Raw genomic sequence first — 19,667 nt, forward strand, 5'->3', positions numbered from 1 at the left:
AGTATTTTATAGAAAAGATGATTCAAAATAAAAGATTATTTCTTTGAATATATTGAAAATAATAATGGAACTGTAAATTCACCACAAAAACACGCACACAAAACGGTGTTGATACAAAATAATCCCCTTTTTTTTTATTCCGTTGAGGTTCAAATGGGTAAATGTTACGGGCAGATTTTTTTTTTAAAAAGGTTCAGAAATTTTGACATAAGTACAAATATAATACTTCCATGGTTCAAACGTATAGAATAGTCGTAAATATCACAGAGAAAAAAAGTAATTTTTATTTTTATTTCTCAAAAACAGAGACATATAATACAATGTATTATATGTCTCTGTCAAAAACAAGCCCATCAAATTTTCTTTAACTTGAAAATCTTTAAACCAGAGACATATATACACATATATATGTGTATATATGTCTATGTTTAAACCAACAAGTCAAGAGCATCATGTATGAATGTTACAATAGACAGTACAGGGGCGGATCCAGGATTTTGGAAAGGGGGGCGTAGTATTAAAGTTCGCCGAGCGGAGCGATGCGAAAATTTTTTTGACTAAAAAATAAGTGTAAAATGCATTTTATAGTTAAAGTGTAGGGGTTGGACATTTTTGGTGCCGTATTCTCTCCATCAATTGTCTATTATGAAATGATTGGATGGATCCAAAGCTATGTACTAATTGATATATTTGATGTGGGATTTGTCAGTAAAGAATGGACATGGAAAATTCTCGTTTGTTGTATGGTTAGTTAGCATAACCTCACAGATTTCTTGTTATAAACAAGATATACGGCTATTCAATGAAATTTACAATACGACCGACACGAAGAAAGACAAACAAACAATTTTCATCCAAATGTTTGGTTGAAATGTTTCACCCAACAAGGGAAGTGAGGGGTTCCAAATCAACCAAAGGCTACGAATTAGTCGGAGATGACAATGAAGTTGTGAATGACGGTCGACACATGGAGACATATAGGCCACACCCAGCAGGCATGCTCCAGTCGGGCCTTGAAAAAAGTATTCAGTATATCAGTTCGGCGAAACAGACATTCCGGTCAGATATGGGATTCACATGCAACCCCCCAAAAAAATAAAATTACGCCCGTTTTTTATTCATCATGTTCATGTAATGCTAAGTAACTCTGTTGAAAATATTTTTTTTCTAATAGCAAAAAAGTGGACAAGATTATTGTTTTCAATCCAGATACGGCCAGAATTTTTGTTTAAGCAAAAATCAGGGTCGGAATTTTTTCTCTAAAATATCTCAGACTCCCCCCTAAGATCAAATGGTCCGTACCTTAGACTTTAAATCTATATCTAGAGCTTACTTACTGGGGATAACTATTCAGCAATGTTATTAATGGGCTGGGGAGTGTGGGGTTAAACATGTTTTCGTAGGTAAATAATATTGCTGTGGCAAAGTTCACGAAGTCTAGTCTGATTAATCATTTTACAAAAAAAAAAAAAAAAAAAAAGTGCAAGCAAAGGGGGGGCGTACGCCCTCTACGCCCCCCTCTGGATCCGCCACTGCAGTATTACTTAGGGGGTCTTTAGCGACATTGACTACCTATGAGGGTCTCGCACTGACGATTCATTAGCACAAATACAATTATAACAATAGATAACAAGACTACATGACTCCTACAAAGTACAATGCATAAAATATATGACTCAGTGACATCTTATATCAGAAGTCCATAACTAGAGTAATGGACTTCTGCTTATATGAATAACAAGATATAAAAGTGCATGTAATGATAGTCATATGTATGTAAGAACTATAAGAAAACACATATTTATTATTTCAAGTGTAAAGACTCACTCAGGCTGTTGAATAACAATTTTTATTTAACACTTTCACTATAATACATTTTAATACTTTTATCGCAAGGCCGGCTTCTCTTTCTCTTTTACGATTTTGACAAATCCATATGAAGTGGTTTTCGTCTCGATCAATTTTATTTTTCGTTCGTCAATTACAAAATTTAAAAAATAAACTGAAAAATAACCAACTTGACAAAGCCAACTATAGGCGGCTACTGTCAGTGTTCTAACTATTTATTCTAAAATTTATGAATATGTGTTTGAAATACAACTTGGTGATTTAAAAAAAAATATATTTCATCCTTATCTATGTGCTTTTAGACGTAGCCATGGGTGTCAGCAGACCACACTGTTAAGAGTCTGCTAGAAGATTGGCGTGCAGCATTAGATAATAACCAGTATATATATAGCTACAGTTCTATTGGACCTTTCAAAGGCTTTTGATTGCCTAGCTACCGTATGAAATTCTGCTTGATAAATTCCATACATTTATTTTGAGCAATTTCAATTTCTGCCCTTTGGCATGGCATTTTTGTACTGAGAAAAAATCAAAAAATTAGAAAAAGTGCAAGAAAGAGCACTAAGATTTGTGTATGAAGATCATTCAAGCTCATATCAATAGTTGCTTGAAAAGGCTAAGATGCCTTCACTGCATATAAAAAGACAAAGACCAATGGCAATTGAAACTTTTAATATAGTTAATAAATCAGTACCTGTCTGTTTACATGATCAATTAAATATAAAAGATTGTAAATGTTCTTTCAGATATAGTAATATACTGGATATTCCACACGTAAAAACAACACAGTTTGGTAAGAAAACTTTTAAAGTTTTCAGCTGAGCACTAAATAGTTTTTCACAATTCAAGAGCCTTATGTTTGCATCATACCGTACATTTTGCATGTGTGCTTTATTTTTTATTTGTGCTTAAATTTTAGTTGTGCTTCAATTTAAGTTATGCTTCAGTTTTTGGCATGTTTAGATGTGTAGTTTAGTAGTCCTTTGCATGCATTTTCAATATGTCTGTGTTGTATCTATGCATTGAAATAATAATGGCTGCTTATATATCTTATCTGCATGTTCTGTGTTTTAATGTTATGTATATATGTTATTTATATTTGGTAAAAAGCTCTCAAGAGCTTATGTTTGTACTGTTATATGTGAACCGAATCAAAATAAAACCTTCGTATTAGTATCTTACATTTCTAGCAATTTCATTATATATATATCTCTCTCTCAATTTAGCTAAATTAAAATTAGATATGGAACATATGTCCCAGATTAGATCGATCAGATTTGAGAAGATGTTGATCCGACAAAATAAGTTGTAGTACGTTCCCCTATCGTCGAATGTAACGAAAAAATCTATAATTTTTCAGAATAATGTTGTTTTTAATTTTGTTTGCACTTGTAGGCTTTGATCTGACATGAATGCGCTAGTGTAATTGGTTAACAAATTGTTTAAAAGTTAAATTTGAATTCTGGACCGAAAGGGGAAACCAAGCCTTTGAAGACACGAAGCTATTAATAACCCAAGGCTTTTCTATGCTTTACATACACATATCAAGGATACTCTATGGATATAAATACCGCTAGATTTTTCAAGTATACGGTAAAATGTACATCGCTAGTAAACATGCAACTTTTGGTGCTAACGTTTTAAAACAAATATATATACAGGACATACCGAAACAAATTAGAATTACAATGATTAAACAAAATTAAAATATATATCCGCTAACTTTGGGTGGACTCTTGAAGAGTATTAACAGTTCCTATTTTAATAGTCATGCGTCGTGTATCTCGTGGTAAGTACATATCAAACAGGCCACATTCAATGGTGTTATGAACGAGGAGAGAGGGACGGGATTATGGCTACAAGAAGTGGCATATATACGTGGTATTCTGTGGCAAAGATATTCCATAGCGGTCGAACAATTCATTGATGATATACGTAAAACTTTCGAAGAGATGACTTCTAACTATAATGTTTGTTCCATATGTATCTTGTGTTCTTATTTTGGTGAGAAAAAACTTTCTTCATGGGATAATTAAATAGTAGTTTTTTTAGAGTCTTCGAAATTGTCCCAAATATCACCCTGTTTTGTAAAGGAAACTGAGTACGAAAAATTACATGTTACTCGCCGTATCTTTATAAATGGTTATTTAAAATGTCTTTGTTTTGTGTTACTTCTGTATGATATCTACCAGAAGATCTCGTCTTCCTAAAGTGTATATGATGGAGCTGTATGATGTCTTCCCAGTAGAGCTCGTCTGCTTTATTAACTATATGACATCTACAAAGAAGATCTCGTCTTCGTAATCTTTAAGATATCTACCAAGAAAATGTCTTCTTCCTAAACTGTATGATATCTACCCAGAAGATTTCGTGTTCCTAATCTTTAATCTACCCAGAAGATCTAGTCTTTCCAAACTGTTCAGTGTCATACGTTGTATTTAAATTTGTGTTCTAATTAAGGTGAGAAAAAAAACTTTCTTCATGGGATAATCGAATAGTAGATTTTTAGAATCTTCGAAAATTGTCCCAGATATAACCCTGTTTTGTTATGGAAACTGATTCCAAACAAGTACTATCTTTAAAAAAGATATCTGACGCATTCAGATGTGAGCATATAGTTTAAAACAAATCATGAATCTTTATCAGTTTTATTTTAATCATAGTTTAAAAAAAATGCACACTATTTGACGGCAAAAGGCTGACGATTCTGAAAGTTGAGTATATGCGCTTTTCTCTAGAGAATTTGAAATCTGTACTGCATGGTACTTAACTAATGTATATATATAAGTATTTTTCAGAGATAAAGAAGTACATATAGTTGTGAAATAGACATACACATAAGATTTTAGTAGGTAACAATCTGAAATGAATAACAAACTTGAAACCGTTTATATCCATGAAGAAATGTAAAAGAACAACTTTAACAATTAGAGATACAACCTATTTCGGTGTGTATATATATCGGGGACGGACGGACGACAAAGAGAGAAGATCTAATACACGCGGCTTTTGACAAGTAATTAAATTTCCGATATATGTATTTTGACGCTCTTCATTTCAAGTATAATATTTTGTACTCTTTGAGATTGTTATTACGCCTTGGAAGTTTTAGTCAATAAGATATAATTTATAGCACTGAGCTATTAATAGCCTAATATCCTAATTGACCTGGTAGAACCCGTCAGTGATATTTACCTAAGCCTACAAAATCCAAACAATTTGAAAGTGATGATAATGACAACTTCTTTACTTGAATTTATTAAACTTCTTTACTTGAATTTATTAACCGGATTTTCGAAGGAAAAATCGGTTATTGATTTGGGGATGTACGGGCGGGCGGGCGGGCGGCTGCCAAACAGTGTCCGTTCATTAACATGAAAACGCTTTGACGAAATTTTTTCAAATTTAGATATGTTGTTTTCTGAGTCAAGAGCTGTCAAACATTTCTTTATAACTATTTTTTGTAAGTCATGTGTGTTTTGGAGGTAGATTTCACAGTTGTTATGTGGTATTTGTTTTTTTGTTTTTTTTATTTATCTGGATAATTTCATTTTAAAGTTTGATTTTAATGTCCGTAATGTTTTCCTTTTATTGTAGCATATATTTTCTTTTTTCGTTGATTTATGTTCAATTCCGTTAGTTCGTCCAATCAGAATAAAGATTTGTGACATCATGCATGCCGTTTCCATAGTGAAGCGTCCTTTGTAAATGGGTAAACAACCGAACTTATACTGACTGCGTCCGAAAAATACATGTTACTCACCGTATCCTTACAGATAGTTATTTAAAATGTCCTTGTTTTGTGAGTTCTTTATAACACTCCTTTCAAAAACAATTGTTCTGATGGCCAATGTTGTGGTAGGTCACGTGTTTGACCCACCCAGACTTGAAAACTGGTATTTGCTGTTTCTCCATCAAGTTCGAGGCATTTAGGATTGGGAAAAGGCTTTCGTTTAGTTTGGAGTCGGAACAATATGTACGTTTAGAGTGACATGTCTTCGGACAGCTACCTAGCAAACACTCACTGGAATTTAGGGCGAAGTATGTAAAGCACATTTATATATCTAACTGACATTTAAAACTGTCCTGAATATGCTTGAAATGTTTGTCGCTGGATGTTAAGCAGCCGTCAATCAATCAAGCATAGATGACAACTTCTGTCACTTAAAAAGCCCTTGCTAATAATAACATATTATGCAATGCAGGTGTATTTGACCATAGTAACATACAGGCAAATGTCGCCACATATTACATACAAATGATAAAAAAAAAGTACACGTACGTCTTCCTAAACTGTATATGATATCTTGCAAGAGAATTTCTTCTTATGTAACCAGAAGATTTCGTCTTCCTAAACTGTATGACGATCTAGTCTTCCTAAACTGTATGATATCTACACTGAATATCTCGTCTTCCTGAACTGTATGATATCTACCAGAAGATCTCGTCTTCCTAAACTGTATATGTTATATTTGCCAGAAGGTTTCTTCTTCCTAATCTTTATGATATCTAACCAGAAGATCTTGTCTTACTAAACTGTATGATATCTACACAAAAGATCTAGTCTTCCTTAATTGTATATGATGTAGCTGTATGATATCTTCCTAATCTTTTAATCATCCCAGAAAATCTGATCTTCCTAAATTGTATATTATTTACCCAGATCTCGTCTTCCTTAACTGTATATTATACAGCTGTATGATATCTTCCTAGAAGATTTTGGTCAATCTATTTTTTTTATATCTTCCAAGAAGATTTTGTCTTCCTAATCTTTATGATATCTACAAGGTAGATCTTGTCTTCCTAAACTGTATGATATCTACCCAGAAGATCTTGCCTTCCTAAGTGATTTATGATGTAGCTTTATGATTTTTACCTTGAATGTCTGCCACCCAGTTTAAAATGTATACTTGATTCTTTGTAAAAGTATATTTGGTTCTTTGTAACAATATAATTTATAATTTGGTATTGTTTTTTTTATATACCTGCATTTTTGTTGTCTATTATACAATATTCAGAGAGTTGAATGTTTTTTTTTTATCTGTACTAAATTTTATATGCAACTTTTGTTATTGCACTGAAAGATATTTTAAGGATAAATAAGCAAGTTATACATAGTATTAGAAAAGTGTTGTTTTTGGCCCCTTTTTCTTAAAACAGTTAAGGCCATAACCCCCAAAATCAGTCCCAACCTTCCTTTTTTGGTATGGAACCTTGTTGTACAATTTTATAGAGATCCATAGACTTATACTCAAGATATTGTCTGGAAACCAGAAAATCCTCTTTTTTGTCCCTTTTTGGCTACTAATTCCTAAACGGTTTTGGCAATAACCCCCAAAATCAATCGCAACATTCCTTTTGAGGTATGGAACCTTGTGGTAAAATTTTATAGAGAACGATACACATATACACAAGTTATTGTCCTGAAACAAGAAAAATACATATTTTTTGCCCTAATTCCTAATCAGATAGGAAGATAACCCCCAAAATCAATCCCAACCTGACTTTTATGGTATGGAACCTTGTGGTACAATTTCATAGAGATCCATTCACTTATACTCAAGTTATCTTGAAATCAGATGACGACAACGTCATACCATTATACGGCCAAATTTTTTTGCGGTTGTATAAAAATCTAAATACATGTTTAACGTCAGCATATCAAAGAACCCCAAGAATTCAATTTTTGCTAAAATCAAACAAATTTCAATTTTGGACGTTAATGGGGACCAAATTGAAAACAAGGCCCACAATTGAAAATCTAAATACAGGTTTAGATTCGGCATATCAAAGAACTCCAATAATTCAATTTTTGATGAAATCAAATAAAGTTGAATTTTGGACCCTTTGGACCTTTATGTTGACCATTTGAAAACCTGGCCCAAAATAAAAAAATCTAAATACATGGTTAGATTCAGCATATCAAAAAACCCCAAGATTTAAATTTTTGTTGAAATCAAACAAAGTTTTGTGGTATTGAACCATGTGGTACAATTTCATAGAGATCCATAAACTTATACTCAAGTTATTGTCTGGAAACCAAATTTCTTTGGACGATGAAGACGATGACATAGCCATACCATTATACGACCGCAAATCATATAAAAAGCTAGATGAAATAGTATCTCCAATTACATTCATTTGATTGCTTTGTACCTTTACTTGGTATGAGTTTGAATTGGCTAATTGCAATTACTGATGTCAGTGTAAAAGTGTAATGTTGACTGCAAGAAGTGTGCAAGATGCTATATATAAATGGATCTTGAAGATAAGTTTCTGTCCAAGTTTCATAACAATCCAGGAAGGTTTAAAAATTTATCATGTCAAAATTTTTAATCCTGTACATGCACTGCATATAAATACAAGAAAATGTGGTATATGTGCCAATAAGACAACTCTCCATCCAAGTCACAATTTGTAAAAGTAAACCATTATAGGTCAAAGTACGGCCTTCAACACGGAGCCTCAAAAATGACTAGTGTAAAACCATTCAAACAGGAAAACCAACGGTCTAATCTTTATAAAAAACGAGAAACACTTATGAACCACATCAACAAACGACAACCACTGAACATCAGGTTCCTGACTTAGGACAGGTGCAAACAAATGCAGCATGTTAAAATGTTTTAATAGGCGCGAACCTTCACCCTACCTGAAACAATAGTGTAACATCACAACATAGAAAGACACACTATAAAATATCAATTGAAATGGCTTAACTCAATCAAAAGACATATTAACAATAAAATGCTTCGCTGAGCGCAGCCAGATACGACCGCTGAGGTCTAACCCTGAACAGTTGGGGCAAGTTTGGACACAATATTCAAGCTTGATAAACTGTCTGAATTTGGATTGTGATCAAATTATGACATAATATAGGTTTCTAACACAAAATAAATGTGGTCAAAGATCTTAATAAATTGCTTCGCCGAGCGCGGCTGGATACGACCGCAGAGGTCCAACCCTGGACAGTTGGGGCAAAAATGGACACAATATTCGCGCTTGATACAGGTCTGAATTTGGATCATAATAGGTTTCTGACACAGAATAACTGTAGTCAAAGAACTTAGAATTGGTTATATGATTTGAATTTATATTCAATTTTTTGCTTTTGTGCAATACATCATGCTGTTGCGTATCTACCCCCCCCCCCCTTTTATTTTGCAAAAAAAAATATTTGAAGAAATTTTCTTTTTAATTTCTGAAATCTGAAATGAGAAAAAAATTACCCCCCACAATTTCTTTTTTACCCCCTCCCCCACAATTTTTTTTTCACATCCCCCCATTTTTCCAAAACAAAATGCTTTCCCTCAAGATATGGTCATAATCTCAATTCAAATTTCTAATGGAGTTTGCAACCATAATTACCAATTTAAATACATCATAAAAGTCTTAAAATAGAAAATGACATACAAAATCATGGCTAAAAATAATATTCCTTTAATAGTAACTTCTAAAAATCAATTGACAGCTAATCACCTCAAGACAATACACCTTTATACATAATTTAAAAGCAATGTTGGAAAATCCAATTTTTTTTTTTAACACTTTAAATGTATTTGGATTACCTCCCTTACACGGCTTTTAAATTGTCCATTAACCAGGAAACTCTTGTTTTTCCCCTTTTTTTGCCCCTAATTCCTAAACAGTTTGAACCATAACCCCCGAAAGTCAATCCTAACCATCCCTTTGTGGTATGGAAACTTGTGGTATAATTTCAGAGAGATTCATACACCATTCTACAAGTTATTGTGGCCTTTTTTGGCCCCCAATTCCTTAACTGTTGGTAACATAACCCCAAAATCAATCCCAACCTTCCTTTAGTGGTATTGAACCTTATGGTAAAATTTCATAGAAATCCATTCACTTAAACTAAAGTTATTGTGTGAAAACCAATAGGTCTTCGGACGACGACGACGCCAACGTCATACCAATATACGATCGCAAAATTTTTTGCAGTAGTATAAAAAAGTAATACAAGGTTAGAACCCCCAAAAATTAAAGATTTTAAATGAATCCCATTGAAATTGGTTAAAAGATTTGTATTTATTTTCAATTGAAGATTTCTTGCTATTGTGCAATACTGTGCTATTGCGCAATACTCTGTTGTTGCGCAATACTGTGCTGTATAATTGGTGATTTCTTGCTATTGCACAATACTGTGCAATTGAAGATTTCTTGCTATTGCGCAATACTGTGCAATTGAAGATTTCTTGCTATTGCGCAATACTGTGCAATTGAAGATTTCTTGCTATTTCGCAATACTGTGCAATCATTTGAAATTTCAAAAAATGTTGAAGAAAAAAAATATGAATCCCCCAAAAAAATTGGAAAAAAAAATCCCCCCAAACTTTTTGAACCCCCTCCCCCTTGGAGTAATTACCCCCAAATTAATCCCAGCCTTCCCTTTGTGAAACTAGAAGAACAGGCGTATAAAAATGCATGTTTTTGGCCCCTTTTTGGCCCCATTATTCCTGAACCTTTGGGGCAATTACCCCCAAACTCAATCTCAGCCTTCCCTTTGCGATATGGAACCTTGTGTTACAATTTCTGAGAGATCTATACACTAACACAAAAGTTATTGTCAGGAAACCACAAAAATGCTTGTTTTTGGCCCCTAATTCCTAAACTGTTGGTATATTGTACCAAAACCCCCCAAAAAATCCAAACCTTCCTTTATTTGTGGTATTGAACCTTCTGGTAAAATTTCTTACATTCACTTAAACTAAAGTTATTGTCCGGACACCAAATGTGTCTTCGGATGACGCCAACGACACCATAGCATTATACGACGCAAACAATTTTTTGCGGTCGTATAAAAACAACTGAACATACACTGAACGAATAAATTTGATCTATGACACAATGCATGTAAATATTAACTTCAAATAAACTGTTATCACACAGATATGTCTCGCCTTTTTGTAATTTTGATAATACAAATGTTGAAATTAAAATAGCAATACTTTAACATGTAAGTTATGCAAATATTCAAAGTCGATGAACCATGACTGAAGGTACATGGCTAAACAATCTCCATGGAATGAGATGTGCCAATGCTAATACAACTGCATACCAAATACCATTGACTTATTATAAGTCGTTCCCTTTAAACAAACCTAAACACAAACATTATCTTGTAAACTATGTAAAAATTTCAAAGTCAATGAAACATGATCAGGGATGGGGCTATATAATCTCCATGGAAAGGATACTTGCAAATGCCAATAAATTTGCATACCAAATATCATTGACTTAACATTAGCAGTTCATCTTAAACTGATTTAATCACAAACTAATACATGTAAACTAAGCAAAAGTTTCAAAGTAAATAGACCATGACTGAGGGGGCGGGGCCAAATATTATCCATGGAAATGAGATGTGCTAATGCTTATACAACTGAACACCAATTAACATTGGCCTACCGCTAATGGTTACCCTTGAACTGACCTAATCGCAAACTAATACATGTAAACTTGGCAAAATTTTCAAAGTCTATAGACCATGACTAAGGAGGCGGAGCCAAATAATCTCCATGAAAATGAGATATACCAATGCTTATACAACTGCATACCAAATATCATTGACCTACCACTAGTGGTTCCTCATAAATTGACCTAATCACAAACTAATACATGTAAACTATGAAAAGTTTCAAAGTCAATAGACCTTGACTGAGGGGGCGGGGCCAAATAATCTCCATAGTAATGAGATGTGCCAATGCTAACACAACTGCATACCAAATATCATTGACCTACCACTAGTGGTTCACCATGAACTAGACCTAATACATTGTTGATGCTGCCGTCGGAAACAGCATACCTATGTCTCGCTTTTATACTCCGTCAAGGCAAGACAAAAATGTTTTCTGCAAGTGGAGTGACTGGCCAGAATAGAAGAGCATCAATTCAGAAACTGGGCCAAGCAGCAGAGAAAGCGTCTTGCTGGATATGGATGAAGAGAGACAGTAGTAGCTGGAAACCCACCACCAATGCACAGTGATTGATCACCACTGTGGACCCCCCATCCTGAGAGTGTACCGAGCTAGGGGTCGAAACACATGATGACGGATGGCCTCGGCTGAGGACATTGATGGTGTTTGCAGTAATTCCACCAGTACTGTATGTAAGTAACTTGTAATCTGGACCTACCAGTGACTGCTGGGAAAGACTGGCTGACAACCAAGAATAGAATGGTGACGTCTGGAGAGACAGATGGCATTCAGGGAAGACTGAAACAAGGGTGTGAAGGGTTGGCACCCCAACACACTGTTCCTGTGAAGGAACACCATACCAAGCTACAACACAGAATAACGAGCAATACCCCCAGGGTCTTCCGAGAGGGGGGAGGATGAGAGACCCATTGAGCAGGACAAAACGGTAACAACTCGGCTAATCCAACGGACTTTGACTGGAACAACGGCAGAAACCAAGTGTCATTGTGGGAAGGTTTGCAAGAACTTAAAAGGATTAAAGATACACCAGGCAAGAACTAGGTGTGGATCTGGAAAGCAGCAGAGGGAACGCACAGTTAACACTGATGAGACGACGGAGTACCACAGACAGGAAGCACACCACAGTGCTGAGGACCTCTTACCTTATGAAGCTACTCAGATCAACATTGAGGAGGAGCAATGGAATCAAAACCAGCAGAAAACATCAACAGTACCGTCAACAGACAGCAGGAAAGAAAAGATACAATGGCCACCAACAGATGATAGGAGATGGGAGATCTTTGATGAAGACCTAGACAAGATCTTAGATAACACACTAACTGGAGATGTACGGAGAAAGATATCATCATTGTCAACATTTATATATGCAGTAGGACAAGAATGATTTGGAGTTAGTAACACCAAAACCAGAGAAGGCACTCAGGAAAACACTAAACATAACAGACGTCAACAAGAAATACAAACACTCAGAACCAAAATAAATGATGTCACAAAGCAGTATAGAAGAGCAAACGAGGAAAAAAAAGATGGGCTGAATGAGCTAAGATCAATACTGAGGGAGAGAAGAAACAATCTACAAAGAACAGAAAGGATCAGGAAAGCAAGGAGAAAAAGATGGAAGAAGAGAGCAATGTTTGTTGCCAATCTCTACAAGTTCACCAAAGCAACACTGGATGGAACAAAGGCGGGATCAGTAAAAAGCACAAAAGAGGAAGTGGAAAAACATCTATCAGAGACACACAGCGACGAAAGGCAGTGGGAACATTTAGGAAACTGCGAAAGGATAGAAAATGTATCAGAACCTAAAATACCAATGAACATTAAGGAACCATCATGGAAAGAAGTGTCAGATGTAGTGAAGAAAGCTAGGTCTGCATCATCACCAGGACCAAATGGCATCCCGTACAAGGTATATAAGAAGTGTCCAAAGATTTTGAAACACCTGTGGAGGCTACTGAAAGTGGTGTGGAGGAAAGGGAAGATAACATCATGTTGGCAGGAAGCAGAGGGGTGTTTTATTCCAAAAGAAGAAAAATCAGAAGACATCACACAATTCCGGACAATTTCCCTCCTAAATGTAGAAGGAAAGATCTTTTTCTCTATCATGGCTAGAAGGATGACATCATATATGACAGATAACAACTATGTAGACACTTCAGTACAGAAGGGCGGAGTACCAGGATTCTCAGGATGCATTGAACATACAAGCATCATTTCACAACTAATTCAAGAGGCCAAAGTGAACAAGAAAGATCTTACAGTAGTATGGTTAGATTTGGCCAATGCATATGGTACTGTTCCTCATATGCTGATACAGCAGTCACTAGATCATTACCATATTCCCGACCACTTTAAGAGAGTAATAAGAAGTTATCTCAGTGGGATTGAGCTGCGGTTTACAACGAAGCACATTTACAACATGGCAGAAACTACAAAAAGGAATAGTTACTGGATGTACCATCTCAGTTATCTTGATTGTCATGGGAATGAATATGATTATTAAATCTGGAGAGAGAGAAACTAGAGGCCCAAAAACATCAACTGACATTAGGCAACCACCAAATAGAGGGTTCATGGACGATTTAACCATCACTACAGATACCCATGTCCAGGCTAGATGGGTGTTAAAGGCCTTGGAAGAGACAATAACATGGGCAAGGATGGCTTTCGAGCCAAAGAAGTCTAGAGCTCTAATCATAAGAAAAGGGAAGAGCACACACCAAGTTGAACTGAAGGTGCAAGGAGAAGTCATTCCATCAATAATTGACAATCCCATCAAGTGCTTAGGAAAGTGGTATGATGACTATTTAAGTGACAAAAACAATATCAGGAGAATCGAACAACAGGTTTCAGAGGGAATGAGGAACATTGACAAGACAGGTCTACCAGGGAAATTAAAGGCATGGATATACCAACATGGACTCCTGCCAAGGATATCATGGCCACTTATGTTGTACGAAATTACATTGACAACAGTTGAGAAGCTTGAAAGAACCATCAACAGACACCTTAGGAAATGGTTAGGTGTCCCTCCAAATTTTACAACTGTAGGACTGTACAGCAGGACCGCTAAGTTGCAGCTACCATTAACATCTATTGTGGAATAATTCAAAGTTAGCAAAACTCGCCTTGTGATGACACTGAAAGAATCTAGAGATGACAAAGTAAGAACAGGACGAAAGTGGTCAGCCTCCAAAGCAGTTTCATAGGCAGAGAGTAGATTGAGGCATAAAGATATCGTAGGAACAGTGGCAGTAGGACGACAGGGCCTTGGTACATCAAAAGCTTGCTACTGGAAGAACGCTAACACCCAAGAAAGACGAAGTCTAGTCCAAAGAGAGATAAAATCTAGAGAAGAAGAAAACAGCCATGCAAAGATAGTAGAATTAGGGAGCCAAGGCGCTTGGTCGAGATGGGAATTAGAACAACGATCCCTTACATGGTCAGAAATATGGCGATATCCTCAATACCAACTACAGTTCCTTCTAAGATCAGTGTATGATGTGTTACCAACACCTACAAATCTGCACAGGTGGAAACTTTCAGAAACACCAGATTGTCCCTTGTGCGGAAACAGAGGAACTCTACAACATGTACTTTCAGGGTGCAATATTGCTCTTACACAGGGGAGATATACATGTTGACACAACCAAGTACTCCGGGAACTTGCTGAAGTTATAGAGAAACAGAGGAAAGATGCAAAACATATTAGAAACAAACCTATCAAGATCCAGTTTGTGAAGGAGGGAGAAGTTGGCCAGAAAAGTAAAAAGAATATATCAGGAATGCTAAATCAGGCGAGAGATTGGCAGTTAGAAGTAGATCTAGGAAAGAAGTTGCAATTTCCTGATATTGTACCTACTAACCTGAGACCAGACATGGTTCTCTGGTCCACCAGCAGTAAAAAGGTGGTAATTATAGAGTTGACGGTTCCCTGGGAGGAGAGATGTGGCGAAGCCAATGAAAGAAAGAGGGCAAAATATGATGGACTGTTGGCAGAGTGCAGAGATAGAGGATGGCAGACATGGAACTTTCCTGTTGAGGTTGGCTGCAGAGGCTTCCCTGCACAGTCAGTGTGGAGGATGTTTTCTGCAATTGGAGTGACTGGCCAGAATAGAAGAGCATCAATTCAGAAACTGGGCCAAGCAGCAGAGAAAGCGTCTTGCTGGATATGGATGAAGAGAGACAGTAGAAGCTGGAAACCCACCACCAATGCGCAGTGATTGATCACCACTGTGGACCCCTCATCCTAAGAGTGTACCGAGCTAGGGGTCGAAACACATGATGATGGATGGCCTCGGCTGAGGACATTGATGGTGTTTGCAGTAATTCCACCTGTACTGTATGTAAGTAAATAAAATACTGAAAAATACTGAAAAATGAAAAAAAATAAAATGCTCCGCTGGGGCACAGCTTGATACGACTGCAGAGGTCGAACCCCGAACAGTTGGGGCAAGTATGGACACAACATTCAAGCTTGATACAGCACTGAATTTGGATTGTAATTAAATATTTGACACAGCATAGGTTTCTGACACAGAATGAATGTGGTCTAAGAACTTAATTTTTTTAAATTTACCTATTCAAACCATAGAATTATTATTTGCTTTTATATATAAATCAGAAATAACCAATTTAAAATAGAAAATTTTAAAGAAAAAAAAAAAGGAAAAAAAAAATCCCCCCCCCCCCCAAATTTTTTGAAGCCCCTTAGTTTAAACATATTTTATTGTTCAAAAATGACAAATGGATTAGACACAAGTTTTTCAACTTAGTAACGTCTTCTCCAAAGCCCCTTATGATTCATCACCCCCAAACTCAATCCCAGCCTTCCCTTTGTGGTATGGTACCTTGCAGTACAATTTCAGAGAGATCCATACACTTGAACACAAGTTATTGTCTGGAAACTAGAAAAATGCTTGTTTTTTTGCCCCTTTTTGGCCCCAAATTCCTAAACATTTAGGGCTATTACCCCCAAACTCAAACCCAGCTTTCCCTTTGTGATATGGAACCTTGCAGTACAATTTCATAAAGATCCATACACTTACACACAAGTTATTGTCCTGAAACTAGAAAAATGCTTGTTTTTTTGCACCTTTATGGCCCTTAATTCCTAAAATTTTGAGGGAATTGCCCCCAAAATCAATCCCAGCCTTCCCTTTGTGGTATGGTACCTTGCAGTACAATTTCAGAGAGATCCATACACTTGAACACAAGTTATTGTCTGGAAACTAGACAAATGCTTATTTTTGGCCCCTTTTGGCCCCTTATTCCTAATCGTTTTTGGCAATTACCCCCAAACTCAATTCCAGCTTTCCCTTTGAGATATGGAACCTTGTAGTACAATTTTATAAAGATCCATACACTTACACACAAGTTATTGTCATGAAACTAGAAAAATGCTTGTTTTTTGCCCCTTTTTGGCCCCTTATTCCTAAATTTTTGAGGCAATTACCCCCATAATCAATCCCAGCATTCCCTCTGTGATATGGAACCTTGTGGTACAATGTCAGAGAGATCCATACACTAACACACAAGTTATGTCTGGAAGTTACAAAAATGCTTATTTTTGGCCCCTAATTCCTTAACTGTTGGTACCATAACCCCCACCTTCCTTTTGTGGTATTGAACCTTATGGTAAAATTTCATAGAAATCCATTCACTTAAACTAAAGTTAGAGTGCGAAAACCAATGTGTCTTCGGACGACGACGACGCCAACGTCATACCAATATACGACTGCAACATTTTTTTGCGGTCGTATAAAAACCAGACATAATCTCTAAATCATAAAAAAGCTTCTGCAAAAGTTTTATAAAATTCAATGAAGATTTGACAAAGTAATTGATGTCCAACAAACATGGATTGTTTGAAACTTGGACAAAAGTTTATCTTCAAAATCCAGAAATAGCACCTAAAGAAGAAGTTTGATTTTTTTCCTTTTAATTTCTGCATTTTACTGATAAATGGAATAACTTTTACTGTCAACATTACACTTATACACCTACAGCAGCAATTGCAGGTGAGACACTGGGTACCGCAATACACTTTCCAATTTTTTGGTTTTGTCAGCTCCTACATTTGCATTAGGTTTAAGATTTTTTGGCCTCGAGCATCATGTGCATCTATTGCTGTAAAATGGATACTGTTTAATATGATATTGCTTCAGCTATGATTAAGCAGAACATTATGAATGAACTACATCAAAATTTGAAGCAAAATATATTTGCTAAAACGTTTACAGTGCAGGTGAATGGATCCCAAGCATATCTTTCTCCTGTGCTGTTAAGACATAGAAACAACAATTTAAAAACATAAAAGAAACTATTTTTGTTTAATAAAACACTTTATTTAATGATGTCTGGCCAATCTGGTGATCTGATGCAGGTGATCCTACAGTCTGTACAGCCTGATAACTGTTTTGTTATTTTGTAACTTAATCAGTCATTTCAAATTCTAATTCATTTAACTTAAGTAAAAGGAATATTTTTTGTTATCTGGTCTTGTATAAATAAAATAAATATAGAAAAAAATATATAGATGAGTACATATAAAAAGTAAAAATATGAAATAAAATAATGCTGATCCCATGAAAATTGTTTGAAAGCAATAGTCATTCCTAATAATGTTTATACAATTTCAAAATTATCCCCAAAAACATGTTTTATATCAGTGAATGAATTAGAATATGAAAGTCTTGGTTACAGGACAAGAGTTCACTTGATAATCAAAAAACATTCACATACAGTTTTAAAATGAAAGCAACACAAAACAATGTACTGATTCACAGAAAACAATAAATGGTGTTTACATGTCAACATCGTAATCTCCAACAGTAATCCCTTCTGGAAGAGCATTCTGGTTAAACTTCATGGTTTCATATCGATAATGTCCAGGTTTCATGACTGGTATCATCTTTTCCACTGGTTTTTCATCCATCTCAGAATTGGGGTATACTTCTTCCCTAAATAAACAACCAATAGAATTATATTTTAAACATTTTTGGGGTATTTGGATATGTTAGTAAATGAGAAAGAGAACTTATCAGGATGTGGGCTCAGGACTTGAAATAATAAACTAAATCCAAATGGAACTTTGTGGTGTCAAATGAATGCCAAGTTTTCTCACCTGGTATATTTCTTACTTTATGAAAGCAACTATATAGGTCACTATATACAGTAGTTGCTGACATCTACATCATTTGGCCTCTGGTGGATAGTTGTCCCATTAGCAATCATACCACACCTCCTTATTCTTATATTGTCAAACAAATATTACCTAAATTGTGTAAAGTTACAAAAAGACTTAAGTGGACAGACAACAATCATAAACCATAATAAAATAAATGGAGAATGTGTCTATGGGCCACAGATGCCTACGCTTGTAAAAACACACGAGTCAACTTCCACATACAGATGCAGGATTCATGTAGTTAAGACCATTTTGTGATTATAAACATAAGTTTCATAACATTTGGTTGAGGCAAACTAAAGTTAAGAGAATGGAAACGACAGATTTAGCAATTTGTCCACTTATAAAGGGTTAAAACTCATGAACGGTAAAAGTGATGCCACCCAATTTTGAATGTGATCTGTGTTTTGTGGTAATATGCATTGTGTATAAGTTTTATAATATTTGGTTGAGGCAAACAAAAGTTAGAGAACGGAAACCAATTTTTGGGGACATTCTGGACGGACGGACATGGATAACACTAAATGACCCTCCGCTACGACAGGGGCATAAAAATCATTTAAGGGCATATAAAAACCATTACAGCTGCTTCCCTTAAAGGAAAGAGATATCATATTGCTTGCCTCTTAATATTTTACACTTCCCTAAAATATTACTCATTATTAGACTCAAAATTTTCTGGGTTATACTAACTTATACATTGTCTTATTTTTTCAAATAGTGCTAAATTACTGGTAGTTGATTTATTCTGCAGATAACCAACTTACCATAGATCCATTGTACAAACAAAGTACTGATTTGGTGCTGGCATGCCATTAAAACCTGAGGCAGAAGCAAGTGTGTAGGCTCCCATGTCTCTGAAGTATATCCAATCTCCACTCCTAAGCTCAGGAAGTTTACATTCTGGCATGATACAGTCTAGTCCGTCACATGTTGGTCCCCATATGCTACTGGTATACAGCATGTCATCATCATATTTCTGAATGTAAAAATAACAAACTTAAGAAAAATTGTTTTAATTACCCCGTGCTGCTAACCTAAGATTCCCATTCGTTTAATCTTAATTTTGAATTAGAAACAATTGGTAATAATTTAATATGCTAGTGCAGGACACTCTTTTAACTTTTGTCTGCAGTTATTTATATATATTTTTATGAGTTAAATGTTGAGGTGTA

General features: G+C 35.5%; 1 protein-coding gene and 1 long non-coding RNA gene across 2 annotated transcripts in view; both read right to left on the reverse strand.

The window, feature by feature from the left end:
• LOC127706520 (uncharacterized) overlaps positions 1 to 19,667 on the reverse strand; it is an 81,344-nt gene that overhangs the window by 21,023 nt on the left and 40,654 nt on the right. The gene's annotated exons all lie outside the window — the stretch shown is intronic.
• The window catches only part of LOC127706277 (ornithine decarboxylase-like), a 44,226-nt gene continuing 42,187 nt past the window's right edge, over positions 17,629 to 19,667 (reverse strand). Inside the window, exons 11-12 of the mRNA XM_052210787.1 lie at positions 19,260 to 19,471; positions 17,629 to 18,265 (exon numbers count right to left, since the gene is read on the reverse strand). Of these exons, the coding sequence (XP_052066747.1) occupies positions 18,109 to 18,265; positions 19,260 to 19,471 (369 nt within the window). The 3' untranslated portion in view covers positions 17,629 to 18,108. The remainder of the gene's footprint in view (positions 18,266 to 19,259; positions 19,472 to 19,667) is intronic.

The sequence above is a fragment of the Mytilus californianus genome, unplaced genomic scaffold (genome assembly GCF_021869535.1).
Source record: "Mytilus californianus isolate M0D057914Y unplaced genomic scaffold, xbMytCali1.0.p SCAF_1, whole genome shotgun sequence".
Classification (NCBI taxonomy): Eukaryota; Metazoa; Mollusca; class Bivalvia; order Mytilida; family Mytilidae; genus Mytilus; species Mytilus californianus.